The 15,441-nt window shown below is 50.7% G+C and overlaps 6 protein-coding genes across 6 annotated transcripts; 1 reads left to right on the top strand and 5 right to left on the bottom strand.

Annotated features, from left to right (window-relative positions):
* Window positions 1-443: 443 nt before the first annotated feature.
* On the bottom strand, window positions 444-1,065 carry M438DRAFT_364440 (uncharacterized protein; the record flags this gene model as incomplete). Its single annotated transcript, XM_029907721.1, has 2 exons — window positions 444-845; window positions 919-1,065. 2 exons carry the CDS (start codon window positions 1,063-1,065, stop codon window positions 522-524), a joined length of 471 nt encoding a protein of 156 aa, XP_029761517.1. The 3' UTR covers window positions 444-521.
* A 387-nt stretch (window positions 1,066-1,452) lies between these two features.
* M438DRAFT_334241 (uncharacterized protein) lies at window positions 1,453-2,158 on the bottom strand (the record flags this gene model as incomplete). Its single annotated transcript, XM_029903696.1, has 2 exons — window positions 1,453-1,834; window positions 1,896-2,158. The coding sequence occupies 2 exons, from the start codon at window positions 2,156-2,158 to the stop codon at window positions 1,453-1,455; spliced, it is 645 nt and encodes a 214-aa protein (XP_029761518.1).
* A 375-nt stretch (window positions 2,159-2,533) lies between these two features.
* M438DRAFT_334242 (poly A polymerase C-terminal region-like protein) lies at window positions 2,534-5,326 on the bottom strand (the record flags this gene model as incomplete). The annotated part of the gene is made up of 2 exons (XM_029903697.1): window positions 2,534-3,807; window positions 3,862-5,326. The coding sequence occupies 2 exons, from the start codon at window positions 5,324-5,326 to the stop codon at window positions 2,534-2,536; spliced, it is 2,739 nt and encodes a 912-aa protein (XP_029761519.1).
* A 314-nt stretch (window positions 5,327-5,640) lies between these two features.
* On the top strand, window positions 5,641-8,453 carry M438DRAFT_316792 (uncharacterized protein). Its single transcript, XM_029902714.1, has 2 exons — window positions 5,641-6,872; window positions 6,928-8,453. Exons 1-2 carry the CDS (start codon window positions 5,744-5,746, stop codon window positions 8,145-8,147), a joined length of 2,349 nt encoding a protein of 782 aa, XP_029761520.1. The 5' UTR covers window positions 5,641-5,743; the 3' UTR covers window positions 8,148-8,453.
* Window positions 8,454-8,599: 146 nt separating this feature from the next.
* Window positions 8,600-10,788, bottom strand: M438DRAFT_344679 (uncharacterized protein). The gene is made up of 3 exons (XM_029905278.1): window positions 10,106-10,788; window positions 9,642-10,050; window positions 8,600-9,586 (listed from the first exon to the last, which is right to left on the bottom strand). The coding sequence occupies exons 1-3, from the start codon at window positions 10,375-10,377 to the stop codon at window positions 8,732-8,734; spliced, it is 1,536 nt and encodes a 511-aa protein (XP_029761521.1). The 5' UTR covers window positions 10,378-10,788; the 3' UTR covers window positions 8,600-8,731.
* A 684-nt stretch (window positions 10,789-11,472) lies between these two features.
* On the bottom strand, window positions 11,473-14,451 carry M438DRAFT_373756 (uncharacterized protein; the record flags this gene model as incomplete). The annotated part of the gene is made up of 3 exons (XM_029908449.1): window positions 11,473-11,616; window positions 11,676-14,140; window positions 14,205-14,451. The coding sequence occupies 3 exons, from the start codon at window positions 14,449-14,451 to the stop codon at window positions 11,473-11,475; spliced, it is 2,856 nt and encodes a 951-aa protein (XP_029761522.1).
* Window positions 14,452-15,441: the final 990 nt, after the last annotated feature.

Genomic DNA, 15,441 nt, shown 5'->3' on the forward strand with positions numbered 1-15,441 from the left:
GGTAACGTAGACGTAGCCGCGACGAGATTGACCAGGCACCGAACTCCCTCTTCCACTGTGAGGCTTCCAACCTAGCTGTCAAGTTATAGGATACTTTTGATGATTCAAGTGAAATGTCCACTGCCATGTCCGAGTGCCACTCTCCTCCACGCAAAAACAAACAATCTGCTCCTCCTTACCAAAAACAAGCAAGCAAAAAAAAACCAGAGCCTTTGAGGCTCTGGGGAAAACTCCCTCGACAATTTGTTCCTTGATCTAAATCACCAGATGGCGGACATCTGGCTGCGATTCGCGCAATTAAGACTACACGGCGGAAACTCTTGGAGTGTGGTTTTTGGTTTAGCCGAAATCATGAGTGTAAGCCGTTACACCACACAGCGGATTGCTGTAAGGAAAACAAATCTGGTTGGATTATATGACCTCGGTGATGGGGGGCGAGGGTTCGACTCGGGAGGTAAGCTTGCTCTCTTTTCGCTATTGCTCTGCTGAGCGGCGTTTTCTTTTCAATCTCGTTGGCGATATCAAGCACCACCTACAATGATGACTGCATCATCTAGATCGGCTGCAGCGTTATCGCTCTCGAGATGCTGTCTCAACACCTCCGTCTGCTTTCTGTGAAACTCCTCGAAATCCTCCATCAGAGCCTTGTTGATCTGAGCCTTGACTCTGTTCCTGATCTCTGTCATTAGAGCGTCATCGAATATGGCATCGGCTCTGTCTTTTGCCTTTTCGGCAAGGAAGGCTTTGAGAGGTTCTGGCTCGATGCTGATGAGAGGTTTTGTGGTGGGGTTTGAGTTGAGGTCGGTGACAGTGCGGGTGACTTCTTCATCGATGATTTTTTCGAGCTTTGATGTGAGGGGCGCGAGTCTGGTGGAAAGGAGTTAGTAGTGGTCAGATGTAAGTCGGTTGGTAGTGGACTTGCTTCTTGAGTTCTTTGGTGGCTTGTAGGATACGTTCTCTGCAAAGTTTGGCCTGATGTTTGATGACATCCATTTTCTGAGTAATATTTTCCTCATGTCTGTTACTGCTAGATATTTGCATTCCCTCGACAGTGCCCGTGATCATCTTCGCAAAGCGAGTTGCCCCCCTCAGGAGTCTGCCGATCGAGCGGCTTTGGTCAGACATATTTTTGCTTAGTTCTTGTATGGGGGTTGCTTGACCTGACGACGGAAATGACTGTTGAAGTACGCGCAATGGTTTGTTGAAGCAATTATATGAGAGGATGAAGAAGAGGAAGAAAGGAAAGAAGTTGGAGATGTTGTGTTTTGTATTGAATTAATGACCAAGTGTGAAAGTGAAATTGAGTAATGGGTTGCTCTTTCTGGTGAATGCCGAGTAAAGCTTTCTTCACTGTAGTGCTGTTTGCTTCCGATGAAGTTGTTTTACATAAAAAGTGGAAAGAACTCATGAATGAGTCTGCTGAATACCCCGAGTGAGGAAAGAACGGAACGCTTAGCCTCCAATCACTTCTTCGTCGCTCGACTCGCTTGACTCGCTTGACTCGCTTGCCTTGTCGTCGCTTTCTGCGGTAGCTGCTTCGTCGACTTTCTCCAACTGCTCTTCAATTTCTGCTTCACGTTCTTTGTGAATCTCCTTGGCAATATCCATAGCTGCATCATTGATCCGCTCCTTGATCTTCTGCTCCAAGAACGTCATGATCTCGTTGTCGGACACGAGCGAAGCCACATTGACCTTTTCTGTGAGGAGCTCGTGCGAGTTTTCAGAAGCATTGCCCATGCGAGGCTGTATGTTTTTGGTAAGGATTGGAGCTTTGAGGGAGGCTTCCTCTTCGATTGTCTTCTTGACGAAGGACTCAAGACCGAGATCTTCAGGCCTAGTGAGGAATATGTTAGAAAAGGGGGGTTTTCCAATCTACTGTAAGGAATGAGAGGTACTTAGTGGCTGTCTGCTTGAGCCTTTTTAGCCAAAGTGAACTACGACGGAGTTCAAGTTTGAGAACTTTCATCTCAGCAATGTCAATGCCACCAAGGTTTCCCAGGGTGATAGAGTTCTCGACAGAGGCCAAAAGTGCCTGTGTACGGGCGATCGTCTTTTTAGTGTCACGCGAGGCGAAATCAAGAACGCTCTTGGGTACGCTGACCATATGCTCCTTGCGCTTACGCCTGTGGGTGAACGCTTTACGGATTCTGCTTGACATCTTGGTAGATGAGGGTGTGGATTGTGGAAGTTGTTGTCAAAAGGAAGGAGGAACAGAATCGATGGAAGATCTCCTATAGCCAAGACTGAGAAGGAGATGTGAGAGTGATGACCACGAGTGAGAGTAGATATCATCGATTACTAGATCAACCTTGTGTATCCTCGCCCTTGACGCTGCGATAGGTTTTGAGTTAGAAAGCGAAGAACCACGCTCTCTGTATGTAGTAACAAGTCAAGGTAAGGTCTTTGTCGTCGGAGCTACTTTCACTGCTCAGAGTATTCACACAAAGGGGACTCGAATCGTCACCTCATCATGTTGGGGAGGGCCTGCGGTTGATGTGATCGAGTGAATTGTCTATCTAGCATCACCCATCGACTAGCCAGCGAACAACCCTGCCAATCTCGGATCCACTTTGATCAACTCTTCGACGTCTTCTTGAAACTCATCAGCATGTTCCTGGAGAGCATCTCTAAGCATCTCGAACACAACCTTACACTCCTCCTTGATCTTGTCAAAGTCTTCTCCCTTTACTTGCTCCTCTTGCATCCTTATCCACGGAACCGTCACACATTTCAAGATTTCTGTCTTGTGAACGTGCATCCTGGGCCATGTGTTAAGGATGATCGCTTGCAATGCTTTGATCGACGAAAGCAAAAGAGGTGGAGAAGCAGTGACGAAAGGGTGTGTAAGGATGGAAGAAAGCATGGGTAGAATGAAAGGAAGATGTTTGATAGAATCCAAACCTAGCGAGCTGAGAATGGCAGATAGACTTGAGGTTGTGACTGTGGTGACTTTGGCATGTTCCGGACAGTAGGTAAAGGTCATCAAGACACCTTTGCGGACCAAATTGTCTAGTAGCTTCAGCCGTTGAGATGGCTTCTGCGAGTTTTGAGCGGTCAAAGAGTCGTCCAGAGCAGCAGAGAGTGATAGGAGAGCAGGGTAGGCGACAGTAAGTAGACGAGCACTTTGGTCTTCAGGTGTCAGATTAGGTAGGTAGCCTAGACACGGCATCAGGACTTCTTCAAAAACTTCTCCCAGACCAGTGCGTTTCAACAAAGATGGCGGTGTCTTGTCCAGTAACATTTTCAGCAGTTCGCAACCTTGAGCTTTGTATTCCGTGTCGACATCGTCAAGAATGCTGAGTAACGGTGGCACTATCGCGTGCCAGTTCTTTTCCACCAGACTAGCATCTGCAGCAACGATGACCCATCGAAGCAAGTCTAGTGCGTAACTATCTCTTCCTTTCCATGTCTTTTCTTCCTGATTTCGCTCAAACTTTTTAGGTAGGACGGTGGTTTGCACCTTACGCCCTTGACTTGTTACCTGCTGTGTTTGTGTCTTTACAAACAGCGGGCGAATGGTAAGCTGGAGGAAATATGTCATGAGGTCTGCTGTGAGCTCACCAGGAGTTGGGGATTGGTCTTTGGCGATGCGGACTTCTTCAACAGCTTCGGCAGTGTCCTTCTTGCCAGGGTTACGCAGTTGCCAGCGCATGACTACGTCGAGGGCGTCCTTCATCCATGGGCCAGTTGGCACGCCGAGAGCTTTGGTCAAGGCTTTACCATCAAGGATAGGCTTGAGCGCGTGGACGTCGAGAAGGTCCAGCTCATGAACGTACTCGAGGAAGTTGGAGAATGCAGAAAGATGAGCTTGTGTTGTTAGTTTCGAGGACAAATCGACGTAGACCTGGGATTTGGACTTACAGTTGGCAGCAGACGGCTCATCGGCAACGTTGACTAGCAGGGCGAAGGCTGTCTGTGATCTCCATGTAGAACCCCAGCGGCGAATGGCCATTCCCAACTCTTCACGTGCTGGGCGCTTTCGTCCGTAAGAGTTGCTTACCATCATTGAGATTTCGGAGTGATTCTTGATGGAATTGGTGATGACTGTGCATACGTTATTGGTAGCCTTGAAGCCTTCGCGTGCGACAGTGGTGGCAATAGGGGGTGGCGGCTTCTTGCCCTCGATTTGTGGAGGGGAGGGAGCATCTCTGTAAGGGACCATTGCCGACAAGAGCCATACAAGATATCTTTCTTCTGCATCACGAACCAGGATGTCGCCGGTCTTGGACGAAAGAATCTCCTGAACAAAGTTGATGACGGTAGTCCAGTTGTCCGTATCCGGTGTGTAGACCTTGCTCTGGTCCTGAACAGGGTCCGAGAAGATGGTAGAGTAGAGGGTGAGCTGGTCAATCAGGTTCAGAGCCATGAGTGGATCAGGACCTCTCAGCATCTTTTCCAATTCTACTCCCACTCTCTCACGACTGATCTTTGCTTGGAGAGCACTCTTGATCTCGGCATCCTTCATCCATTTCCTTGCCTCGGACTCGATGGTGTAGTTGAGTCTGCTGGCAAATCTGATCAATCTCAGAACACGAAGGGGGTCGTCTTTGAAGGTTTGGTAAGGTTCGAGTGGTGTGCGAATGATGTTCTGAGCCATATCGCTGTGGCCTTTACCGGTGAAGTCCTCAATCTCACGAGTGGTGATGTTGTAGAACATGGCGTTGACGGTCGCATCACGTCTAAGAGCATCTTCTTCAGGGGTGCCAAATTCCATCTGAGGGTTTCTGCTGTCTTCGGAATATGTCTCCTTGCGTAGGTTGACCAGATCGATATCGAGACCCAGGATTTTTGTTGTGACAGTTTCCAAGTGCTTCGACTTTTCCGGGTTTGCTTCGATCTTGTGTAGGCCGCCAACGATTTTGCTCTTTCCAGATTCGGCCTTTTTTGATTGAGACTCGTTACTAGCCACACCCTCTAGGCCATATTTTTCGGGATTTCCAGGAATCTCAAGGTACTCCTTCAGTCTCAGACCGAATTGGAAACCAGTCATCTTGTTAATGGCCACATCAATGTCATGGCTCGCAACACCGAGAAGTTTGTCACGGACCCAACCACCGGTCCATCTCAGAACAAGAGGTTGTTTCGCGAGCTCATCAGGAAGGGGAACTTGACTTTCTGAAGCATGTCCGGGAGAGTTATCAATGTATTTGGCAACATCGATTAGGAGAGTGCGCAGGTTTTCCTCAACTTCGGTGAGCTCCAAAACACGAGAACTTGTGGACATGTTGGCGGTGTTGAAAGCACGAGCAGAGCTGAGCTTTCGACGTTTGATGAATTCTTGTACAGGCTCAGGCGACTGTCTTGTACGAATCAAAGCAGGAGACATGCACTTAGTCGCGAGACATGGAGCAGATAATGGTCGTAGCAGTGAGAGTCTTCTTGTATGAGCGAGCCGAGTGCGGATGATAGTGAATCCCAAGCTGCGTGGATTGATCATGAACGTGCGGTGGGAACAAGATGTCTTCTTCAGATAGTTGTTGGGCGCATTGCAAACATGTGTTGGTCGTTATTGATGATTGTCAGTCACATGAAAGGCTGATGATGCATTTTTCGAGCTCGGCAAAGCTTCCCGAAACAGAAGGAGCAACCATTTGTAGCCGGCGCATCTCGACATGTTTATCCGTATGCCATCAGCGTGGCACATGATTTGACATTATTTACAACGTCTTGATTTCTGATTTCTGATTTCTATGCGCATCCGGAGGGCTGGTCTATCAAGTCACTGGCCGCGTGCAAGCGACACATGACGTCTACTCCCAGCGAGGCGGGCTTTCAGTCACCGCTCCAAAGCGACTCCGAGTCGACGACATCTATACCACAATCCGCCGCCCGTCGCGTAGCACCCAGATTATCACTACCCTATCGACGCTCGAACGCTTCAGTCGCCAGCTTGTTCGCATCCACCTCCTCAGCCCAACACTCGCCCACCGCATCAGGCACATCGACACCACCTGCTGGAGTCGTCAATGCCTCTGTCTTCTCTCCGCCCGCAACGAGACTCGCAAATGCCTTGAACTCGCCCACCACGGCCGCTCAACCCGATGAAGCCCGCCAACTAGTTCTACGCGCATTTGCTCCTCGCGTTTCGGTCCTTGCCTCGGATGATTGTCAAGAGCTGTTGCGTCACAAAGGCATTAATGGTGGTCTTCTCGAGTTATTGCGCCCGTTCGGAGAGAAGGTAGCTGGTAGAGTCGTTGTTAGGGATAGCACTGGTGCCAGCAGACCATGGGACGACTTTGGAATCAGGTTCACCGGTGTATCCGATGGCCTTGAAGCCCCTAGACTGGACCCCAATCCGTCCGACCTCCCCGAATACCGCCCTGCACGTCTACGGACTGGAGGCGATGTCGAACAGATTGATGAGCTAGTTGCCCGCCATCTGAAATATGCACAGGATCAACCGCCAGCTGGCGATGACTACTTCTCTGGCCCCGAAATAAAACCACATCCATCACGCCTTACTCCCTTTTACACCCTATACCTTCGAAGACTCCTTTCCGGAATACCCGTCACTTCTCACGAAACTTTTTCTCACCCCGTCGCTCTTGTAATAGCCATCAGCTCTCGCAACCCTGCCCCTATAGATGAGCTCCGGACCCTATATGCCAACTCCAACACTGGCCAACACAAACCACCTCCATACGTCAATAATGAGTTCTTACGATATTATGTCCTGATTCATGACGAAGATCACGACGACATTACAAAGTCCACTGCTCTATACGAACAAATGAAGCGTCATTTCGGTCTACATTGTCATTTACTGCGTTTGCGAAGCAATGAGTGTCTTCCCTCAGACGATGACAGCATGAGGTTACCCACTTGCGAATGGTTATCTGCCGGTGAGGAGTTGGGTGAGATTGCCACTAGAGGTAAACACAAAGCGTTTCTTGCTGCGTCCAATTCATCGTACTAACTCCCAAACAGAAAGCTCAGAAGTAGACGACGATCCTACACCATACATTTTCGAATCCGATGCAGCCGCCATTCGAGCATTTGTTCGAGAAATGGTGACCCAATCAGTAGTACCAGGAATGGAACGCCTTTCAGCCCTCTGGAACAATGAAGTAGCATCACGCCGACGAGGTATCGCCGGCAAAATCGGGCTCGTCTCGAAACGTTTCACCTTTGGCTTCTCCTCACGAGGCTCCTCTACTGGCATTGGCGGTTCAAACAGCAACTACGATGCTCTCCAAGGCTTCTACAAACCCGACACACCTGAAGCCGTTCTCCGCAAACTAGCTGACTACGCCTTCATGCTGCGAGATTTCAAACTCGCACAAAGTACCTATGATCTCCTCTGCACCGATTACAAAAACGACAAAGCTTGGAGACACTACGCCGGTGCCAATGAAATGGCCGCCATTACAGCATTGCTAGCCGCCCCAGTGGTATCCTCAAGAGTCCGCGTCGACTCCCTAGACCAACTCCTAGAGACGGCATATTATTCCTACCTCACACGTTGTTCAGCACCCTACTCCGCCCTGCGCACTCTAATCCTCAGCACCGAATTACTACGTCTACGCGGTGGCTCCGCACTAGACGATTCAGCGCGCTGGGCCACACGTATCCTGGAAGATCGCTTGGTACCACAAACAGGCCATGCACTTCTCCTCGAACGAATCGCTTCATGCTATTCATCTCGTCGCGGCCATGGAACACTCAAATCCGGTGCTAGAGCTAGAAAAGCCGCGTTTTTCCATGTACTGGCTGCGGAGAGTTGGGTGGTGTTGGGGATGAACAGACAAGCCGATACTAATCTAGTCGCGGCCACCTCGTTGTATACATCAAGGAAACAAATGCTCGAGAAAGGGGAAAAGGCTTATTCGACGTTCAAGCCGCTGTCTGCATTCCAGCATTTGGAAACATTTTTGCAGGACTTGGGACAGAGGGTTGAGGATAGTCGACCCAATACCGCTGATGATGGTGCTGAGCAGGGTAATCAAGACACAGAGCCGGCAGAAGCGGATGTGGAAACTATCCAAGAACCCACCAGGACTCTCGGACATGCTAGAACTCTCAGCACCGCAGGTGTCGCCGCTGGTATTCCACCCGTAACCTCAGGTTTGGATCCTTTAGGTGTCGCAGTGGTCGGAGGCAGCCCCACTCTCGATCGACCCGATCCGAAAAATGATGGCTTTGAATAGAACCGGGGAGATATCAGTGTTGTGTTGAAGGGTTGTTCTCTGCATGGCGTGGGTATATTATTATTCGTTTTCGGCAGCGTGTTGCATTTTGACAATGATGGGCGTTTTTGTATAAGTGCATGCATGCAGCAGCAGCCAGCTGTAGGCGCCATTGTTCATGTCTCTTATATATCACTTTTTCTCTTTTTGCTCATGTTGTGATTTGCAGTTTTGTGTCCTTCCCTCCCCATTTGCTGATCTTTGTCTCACGCGTATAGACTGTAGAAATGCACGATTCTAATATTTCCAGAGCTGTAGGCCTTCATTGAGAGGCATGAGAGTTAGCGTTACTCTACGGACGACTAGAGCCATCTTGAAAGGATATTGTGCATTTCTACAGGACCAAACAACCCCTGACATGGCCGTGGGAGATGACAGAATTTGGCACACGGGAAGGGTAAGAAGCACTCAAGCAGATGGAGAGAAGAATTGAAAATTATATCCACATAATCCGGTATCTCACGAAAAGAAACTCTCGCTCACAATCCCATCCTCTGATACCAAAAAGAACGAGACCACACAAAAGTATCAATATGGAAAAAAACTCAAGGAATGGGATACCTTGACTTCTTCCCCTTGCTCGATCCTTTGGGTCCATCGTCACCTCCACCCAATTGACTCAACAGGTCCAAAACACCACCTCCATCCCCCAATCTCCCATTCTCTTTACTCTCTTTGGCCTGCCTCTCTCGTTCCTTTTCCTCTTCTTCGGCTTTGAGTGCTCGTTCTCTGGCTTCGCGCAAAGATCGCTCTTGAGCTTCGTAGTATGCAGAGTGTGGCGCTGCAGCACTATTGTGCTCGTCGTCGGAATCGTCGAATTCGGAGTTTTCGGCGCCAGAGTCGGCGACTGCGCGTAATTGGGGAGATTGTAGCAGTCCGCGGGATGGAGAGCGCAGTGTTTCGGGACTTTCGCTACGATTGCTGCCGAAACTGCCACTGCGACCACTGCGTCCGCTGCGGCGACTAACGTCTGAGCGTGCGGAGGTTACGCGACTAAGGGGCTCTCCGTCCGGTGCGATTTGATCTGGGCGATATCCGATAGCTTCGGCGACCATGCGTGCTTCCTCTTCTGCGTCGCGTTTCTCCAGTTCGGGTAGGGCACCTAGGCCGTCGCCTGGCATGATGCTGAGGCGGTGTAGGGGGTCCAGGGTATAGCCTGCGTCATTGGCGGCAGTGTTGTCACTCTTGTCCAAAATGTCGCGATAGCCACGGCGGGTAGGATCTTGAAGTCTCTTGCGCTTCTTCTTGTCGCGTTTGGATGAGGGGCGTACGACGATGACGGGGACTGGGGAATGTTGGAGACAGTATTTGGACACGGAACCCGGTAGCAGTCCTTGGAAGCCTCCCAGAGATCGACCTCTGGTGCCGACGACCAAGATTGCCGGCTCGTAGATTCTAATCTGTAATCCATGTCAGTTGCTGTGACTCTCCGAAGATGGCAGTGAATCAACATACCATGCGTTGAATCGTGTCCTGGACTTTGCCGATAGAAAATTCCAGGATGATGTTGATGGCCTTGTCTTCGGTGTTCTTCTCTTCAATACGTTCAAGCATGCGGTTGGCCTCCTTACGGTAACTGCGCTCTCTGCCTCCTCTGTCACTGCCACCACCAGCCCATTTGGCTGCCTCTTTACTGTCCTTCTCAACCACTCTGAGACAGACGACCTCATCGCCATCGTCGACAAGTTCATCAATCAACCATTCCAGAGCAGTATCGGAATAGTCGTTGGTATCTGTACCACAGAGGAAGGTGCGCGAACGCTTGGTGTATTCGTATTCGCGGTGCTTACGACTCAGCGTGAGGGAGAAGTCAGATGCGTCGCGATTGTCAAACGTGTCGAAACTAACGCGAGGCTTGAACTGCCTGATATATGTGTCAGTCTGCGCAATCCCTGAAGCATCAGCTGCAAGTGACTCACGTAGGTGGTGGAGGACTACTAAGTCGCCTGTTGATGGAGCTATCCTTGATGGGTACCGGTCTACGACTCCGGCTACGGCTGGCTTCAGCTGCTCCTCCAGCGACTCTCACATTGGGCATGAACTGGACGGAGGCTCTACGAGCGGGATTGTTGTCGTCGGAGCTGTGGAAACGAATGGGCAAGGGGGCGAGGCTTGTCGGCCGTGTTGTAAGTACTCCCACCGAATGCCAACGATTGCGAAGGGATGTCTGAAGTTGATGCTTCAGGAGCATTCTGTGTAGGAGCTGACATGGGCGACTGCATCGGCGACGGATCCATGATGGGCAAGCTCGCTTCGTGTTTGCGTTCGGGGAGTGAGAGTTATGGAGAAAAGGCAGGATTGAATTAATGCGATTGTTGATGAAACGGAGGAATAGCTGTGTTTCGACGACAGGTTCGGCGACGGCGATATGGGAAGTGAAGTCTGCGCCGTATAGTACTCAAAAGTGCCTTGGCCGAAAGGATTGGATGCCCTCCTCGAAAGTCGGTCGGCGACTACCTAATCCAATGATGCGGTGATGCGGCCAAGCCTTTGGGCTTGTCAATGCCACCTTACGGGAAAGAACATCGGTTGTCAATATGACCGAGCCTTCAAGCCATCGACCTTCCCTCGGATGCGAGTTGTCTATACTGTTGTCCCTTCTTTATATGCCTACTGCAGCTGTGTTTGTCTTGCACGTGTTCCTTCATGTCGTCCCTGAGTCTTGCTCGTCTCCACCGTTGTGATTGACAGACGGCATGTGGGGTGATGGACTGTGCTGTCATTTGATTTCACATGCGCCGGATCTTGGCTTGCTCCGAAACCCTGTCCAGCCACGGCCATTACACGTGGACCATGACACCATGTTGATGCATACAGTAGATAAAATTGACTGCAGTCTCCTATTGCTTTATTGGATAGATGAATAGGGATGAGGCAGGGAGGGTTACTAAGCACGTAGACATCTATAGGTCGACAGAGTAAGATTATCCCGCGAAGTTCAGGGATTGAGCAGAATAGAACTCAGTTGCGTCCTACATCGTCAAATGAGGTCGTTCTCCTATGCAAATCACGGGCATCCGAATTCGATGCCGCATTTTGACAGCACTTTTAAGAAGACGTTTGTTTCAGAGAGTGTGCAGGACATGTCATCGCATACAATGTGTGCTGTCTACCGCGACGCTCGAAAACAGGATAGGGTATCTGAAAATAGAGGAAACAGAGAAAAGAAGAAAACATCGGGCTTGATAGCAGCCATCTCGACGCGCGCCAGAGACCATTCCATACCCACATGACATCGTTGTTGCTATAATCGCTTTTTTTAGGAGGTTGGGTATCCGTCGTTGATCTACAACGCCAGTCCGGAACCATCTCCTGTCCATCTGTACAATGCAAGCACCTCCCTGCGGCGTTGCTGTTGTTCTCCAAAGTCTTCGAGACTGCGCCCACGAACCTGGCTTAATGCACTACGCATGACTTTTCGGAAGTTTCTCTGTGAGATGTGTTAGTCGTTTCTTGAGGATGGGAACGGGAACGAAGGAGGTAACTTACCTGGTATTCTGTGTTCAAAGTCACAACACAGACTTCGTGTGCTCGAACAATCTGCTCGCATGCCTTGACGACACTCGCACTGGCCTCTCCTTGCAGCTTGTCCGCAATCAGAAGTAGCAAGAAACTACCCTGCAGAAGATATATTCCGAAGAAGAACGGCATGAAACTGAGATCTGGATCGTAATCCAAGATACCACTGATGGCATCGGCGGCTGAAACTGCATGTCCCGTAGCCGAGACGAATGATTGTGAAGAGATCCAGAGATCGTTGTCGTCCAGAAGAGAGATGGGGTCCCACTTGCCGTTCAGAAGGATATGCAAAGTGTGCATCAGGTGCGTGCCGTAAGCCACGATTGTCTTGGTGAGCAAAACGGTTTCGGTAATGCGGTTGCTACTCGTAGATTGGTTGGAAGGACTAGCGTTGTCGACATGTGTGCCGTCAGGATTGGTGCCATCAGCTGGGATAAATCGCGCCTCGAACGCCTCCAGACTGCGACCATACGAGTCAAGTTGAAGGCTAATCTCGTGCGCCATATCATCAAGGTCTGTACCATTTCTGAAGCGCATACCGAAACGAGGGTGATTGCGTGTATGATTAAGATCCACGATTTCTCCTAGTATGGTCATCAATGGTAGGAAGTAGCCAAAGATGCTGTGTCCAGTGCACTCCAGCGGTGGGCCTCTTCGTCGATAGTATGTCTCGGGCATATTTTCGGTTGTGTAATACTCGCCTGCCTGGTAGACTGACTCATCTTCAGGCTGCAGCAGACCTTCGCATTCAGCATCGAGGAGGAACAGTGGCCTGTTGTAGCATAGCGCAAGATGTCGGTCGACAATGTATAGAAGCCACCAAGCTCTTCTCCTTTCTTCTCTTTCTTCTTCAGTCACGGCACCTGGTTGGGACATCGATGCAGGCATGCCACTGAATCGTCGCGAGTTGAAACCTTGCTGGCCATTCATGCCCATATCGTTTTCGGCGTTCCCATCGACTATTGCGTTCTCGTCCTGCGGCAGCGAAGGGTCCGGATTTGGTGGAAGCTCTCTGCCAAGTTTTAGCTCTCTGGCTAGTGACCAAGCTGCATTCCACCATCGTAGACTGGCAGCCTTATACTCGCTAGCAGAGACCACAGTAGCCAAATTGATATATGTCGCGACGTCGTCCAAAGCTCCTGCGGCTCCTGTAGAGCCTCCTTCGCTGTCGTGTCTTGCGGTATGCAAAGCTACGCCAAAGCCTCCAAGAGCGACACCGTTCACGACGGAGTTGGCCGCTTGGTTGGCGCCTTCGGTGGGAGTGTGGATAAGCGGTCGCAACAGGCTGACTGTAAGCTCCAAAAGTTTCTGACAGACTTTGCCTCGTGCTGATGGAGGCGAGGTCAAGAAAGCAGATTCACTCGTCTGAGCACCGACCCAAAGCATACTCGCAAGCAAAGCAGGACTGCATGCTCGAGGGTTGTTTTGGCGAAGGAAAGAATTTTTGCGGAAGATGATGCCGAGGACATATGGAGAGGCAGGTTGAATGAACTTACTGTAGGAACTAGAGAAATAGATTTCTAGAAGGTCGCAAGCAAGACTGATGGGTATAATGGCTGAGATACGCGACAGAATTGGTTTCAGCACGGGATAGCGCAGAGTCTGGTTGTTGGGTTGCTGGAAATTTGTGTACAAAGCGGCAGAGGGAGAAGGCAATTGCAGCCATCCGGGAGAGCCGGCATGTGGTGATGTGCCCATCAACCCATGTGCCGAGATGGGAGACTCGCCCATTCGAAAATTTGTGTTGAAATTGTTCTGGCTTTGCGGGCTCGGTACAGCATATGGGCTCTCAGGATTGAAAGGCATGCCGTTCGGATATGTGAGTGGAGCAGAGAGAGGAGCAGAACCCGCAGGCATCATTGGATGGTGAGCTACAGCAGATGGCGGTTGCTGTAGTACGCTACGGTGGTAGTCGTCCATGGAGCCAGTGTAGTTCGTCACGCCGACTGGATTCCGATCAGGCATTGCTGAGTGATTTGGACGAGGTGCAGGCAAGGCATTGGACTGATTCTGACCGTCTACCGAGGCACGCATGTTCGAGTAGCGCTCGTTCGGAGCTCCTGGTACGGCATCCTTGTTCAGATTCAGAGGTGGTAGATGGTGCTGTGTTTGCGGCTGTGATTGTTGAGATTGGGCAGTTTGTGGAGGTGGAGGTGGAGCGAGAGTCTGCGGGTTTGGTATCGTCATACTGGCCCTCCTCGGCGGAGGTGGAGGGATGTGGTGGTTGCTCGACCGTCGTCGTTTCAGCGAGTTCTGGGCGATTTCTGTGGCGTTTTCCGGGGGAGCGGATTGCTCGTTGCTCGACTTTGGACTGTCGTTGGCGCCATTGTCCGAAGTAGCTGTCCCAGGATTTTGCGATTGCGCGGCGATGTCTTTGCGTGAAGCCTTGCCTCGTTTCTTGCGCTCTCGGTTGTATTCGCATGTAAGTCCAAATTCTGTATGTCATGACGCGTTAGCCGGCTTCGGGTAAGTATGGTCGAGTCTTGGAAGTCGGCCTACCAACACAATGCGCGCAAGGTGTCTTTCCGTCGCATTTTGTTCGCAACTGGTTACACTGGTCGCACGCTCGGCTGATTCTTCGTCGTACTGGCGCTCCATTGCTGCTGCCCTTGTTGCCTGCTTGGTCTTGTCCACTCTGGTTTTGGGAGAACGCATCGTGCTCTTGAGGAGCCGGGTTGAGGTGAGAGTCATGGAGTTGCTGCAATGCATACTGTGAGCCCTGGGCCAGAGCATCCAATCCGGACATGGGAGCTTGGTTGTGATCGTGGTGTGTTACCATGTTGGCACTTGACATGCGGCCGAAGCCTTGAGCGTAATGCATGCCGCCGGCTGACAGCATTTCGATGTCCTGGAAGAGTCTCGTCCACCGCCGTCAAGTTTCCTTTGGTCGAGTCTCTCTCATACAAGACGAGGGGCAAATTAAAGTAGGAGAGAGCGTTTCGAAGGACTCTCGAACTTGAAATGCGGGATCTTGTGGGCGGCCTCCGCAAATCATTCATGCAGCCGGGGAAGCCGCCAAGAGTCGAACGCGTTCTCCACACCTCGGCCTACCACCGGTCGCTTGCAACTTGCATTGCGGCTGCCCAAACCTTCAATTTCTGACACCCGAACTTCGATCAAACTTCCGAGGTCCCTTGTTGATCTCAATCATCCAACCTTATACCCTGTCTTGTCCTCATGCAAAGCTTCGGACATTCTGTCTCGTCCATGTTTTCCCAGCTCTTCGAGCAGACACGCCATGTTGTTTGTAACGATCAAGTAGGTGGCGTAGCTTAGCTGGATTAGCTCGTCCTGTGATCCACTTAGAAGGCGTGATGTCGGCTTGTATGCGGCTTGAGTCTCCACGTGACGACTTCCTCTCCCGGATGCATTTTCGTACATCGTTCGTGGCATCGTGCATGACTTGATGATCCCTTCTACTTTTTCCACACCTCCATGCCATTCGCATCTGACACGTCCGCAATCTGGCTATTTTTTTCATTAAAGTTGTCAGAATTACGGCGAACTGCATCCACGTGCGTTCCGATCGATGGACCTCTCTCCTAACGTAGCAGTTCTCATCTCGGGCCTATTCCACTTGCTTTGGTCAAACGGATCATTCCAATTCGTTGTGGATCGAGACCAAAGCCCCAGAACCTCCCCACCTCGGACCCCGCCGTCCCCGGCACTTACTCCATCAATTCCACCACCGTGACCACATTCAACTCCCTTGTTCCTGGCACTATTTCGGTGTCAA

Source organism: Aureobasidium pullulans (genome assembly GCF_000721785.1).
Source record: "Aureobasidium pullulans EXF-150 unplaced genomic scaffold scaffold_7, whole genome shotgun sequence".
Taxonomy (NCBI): domain Eukaryota; kingdom Fungi; phylum Ascomycota; class Dothideomycetes; order Dothideales; family Saccotheciaceae; genus Aureobasidium; species Aureobasidium pullulans.

Bases quoted from the DNA above. Each gene is read 5' to 3' on its own strand.
- M438DRAFT_316792 (XM_029902714.1), top strand. From the start codon at position 5,744: ATGACGTCTACTCCCAGCGAGGCGGGCTTTCAGTCACCGCTCCAAAGC. The intron at 6,873-6,927 runs GTAAACACAAAG...ACTCCCAAACAG, and splicing joins GGGTGAGATTGCCACTAGAG to AAAGCTCAGAAGTAGACGAC.
- M438DRAFT_344679 (XM_029905278.1), bottom strand. From the start codon at position 10,377: ATGCTCCTGAAGCATCAACTTCAGACATCCCTTCGCAATCGTTGGCAT. The intron at 10,051-10,105 runs GTGAGTCACTTG...CACATATATCAG, and splicing joins AGTAGTCCTCCACCACCTAC to GCAGTTCAAGCCTCGCGTTA. The intron at 9,587-9,641 runs GTATGTTGATTC...CATGGATTACAG, and splicing joins AGGACACGATTCAACGCATG to ATTAGAATCTACGAGCCGGC.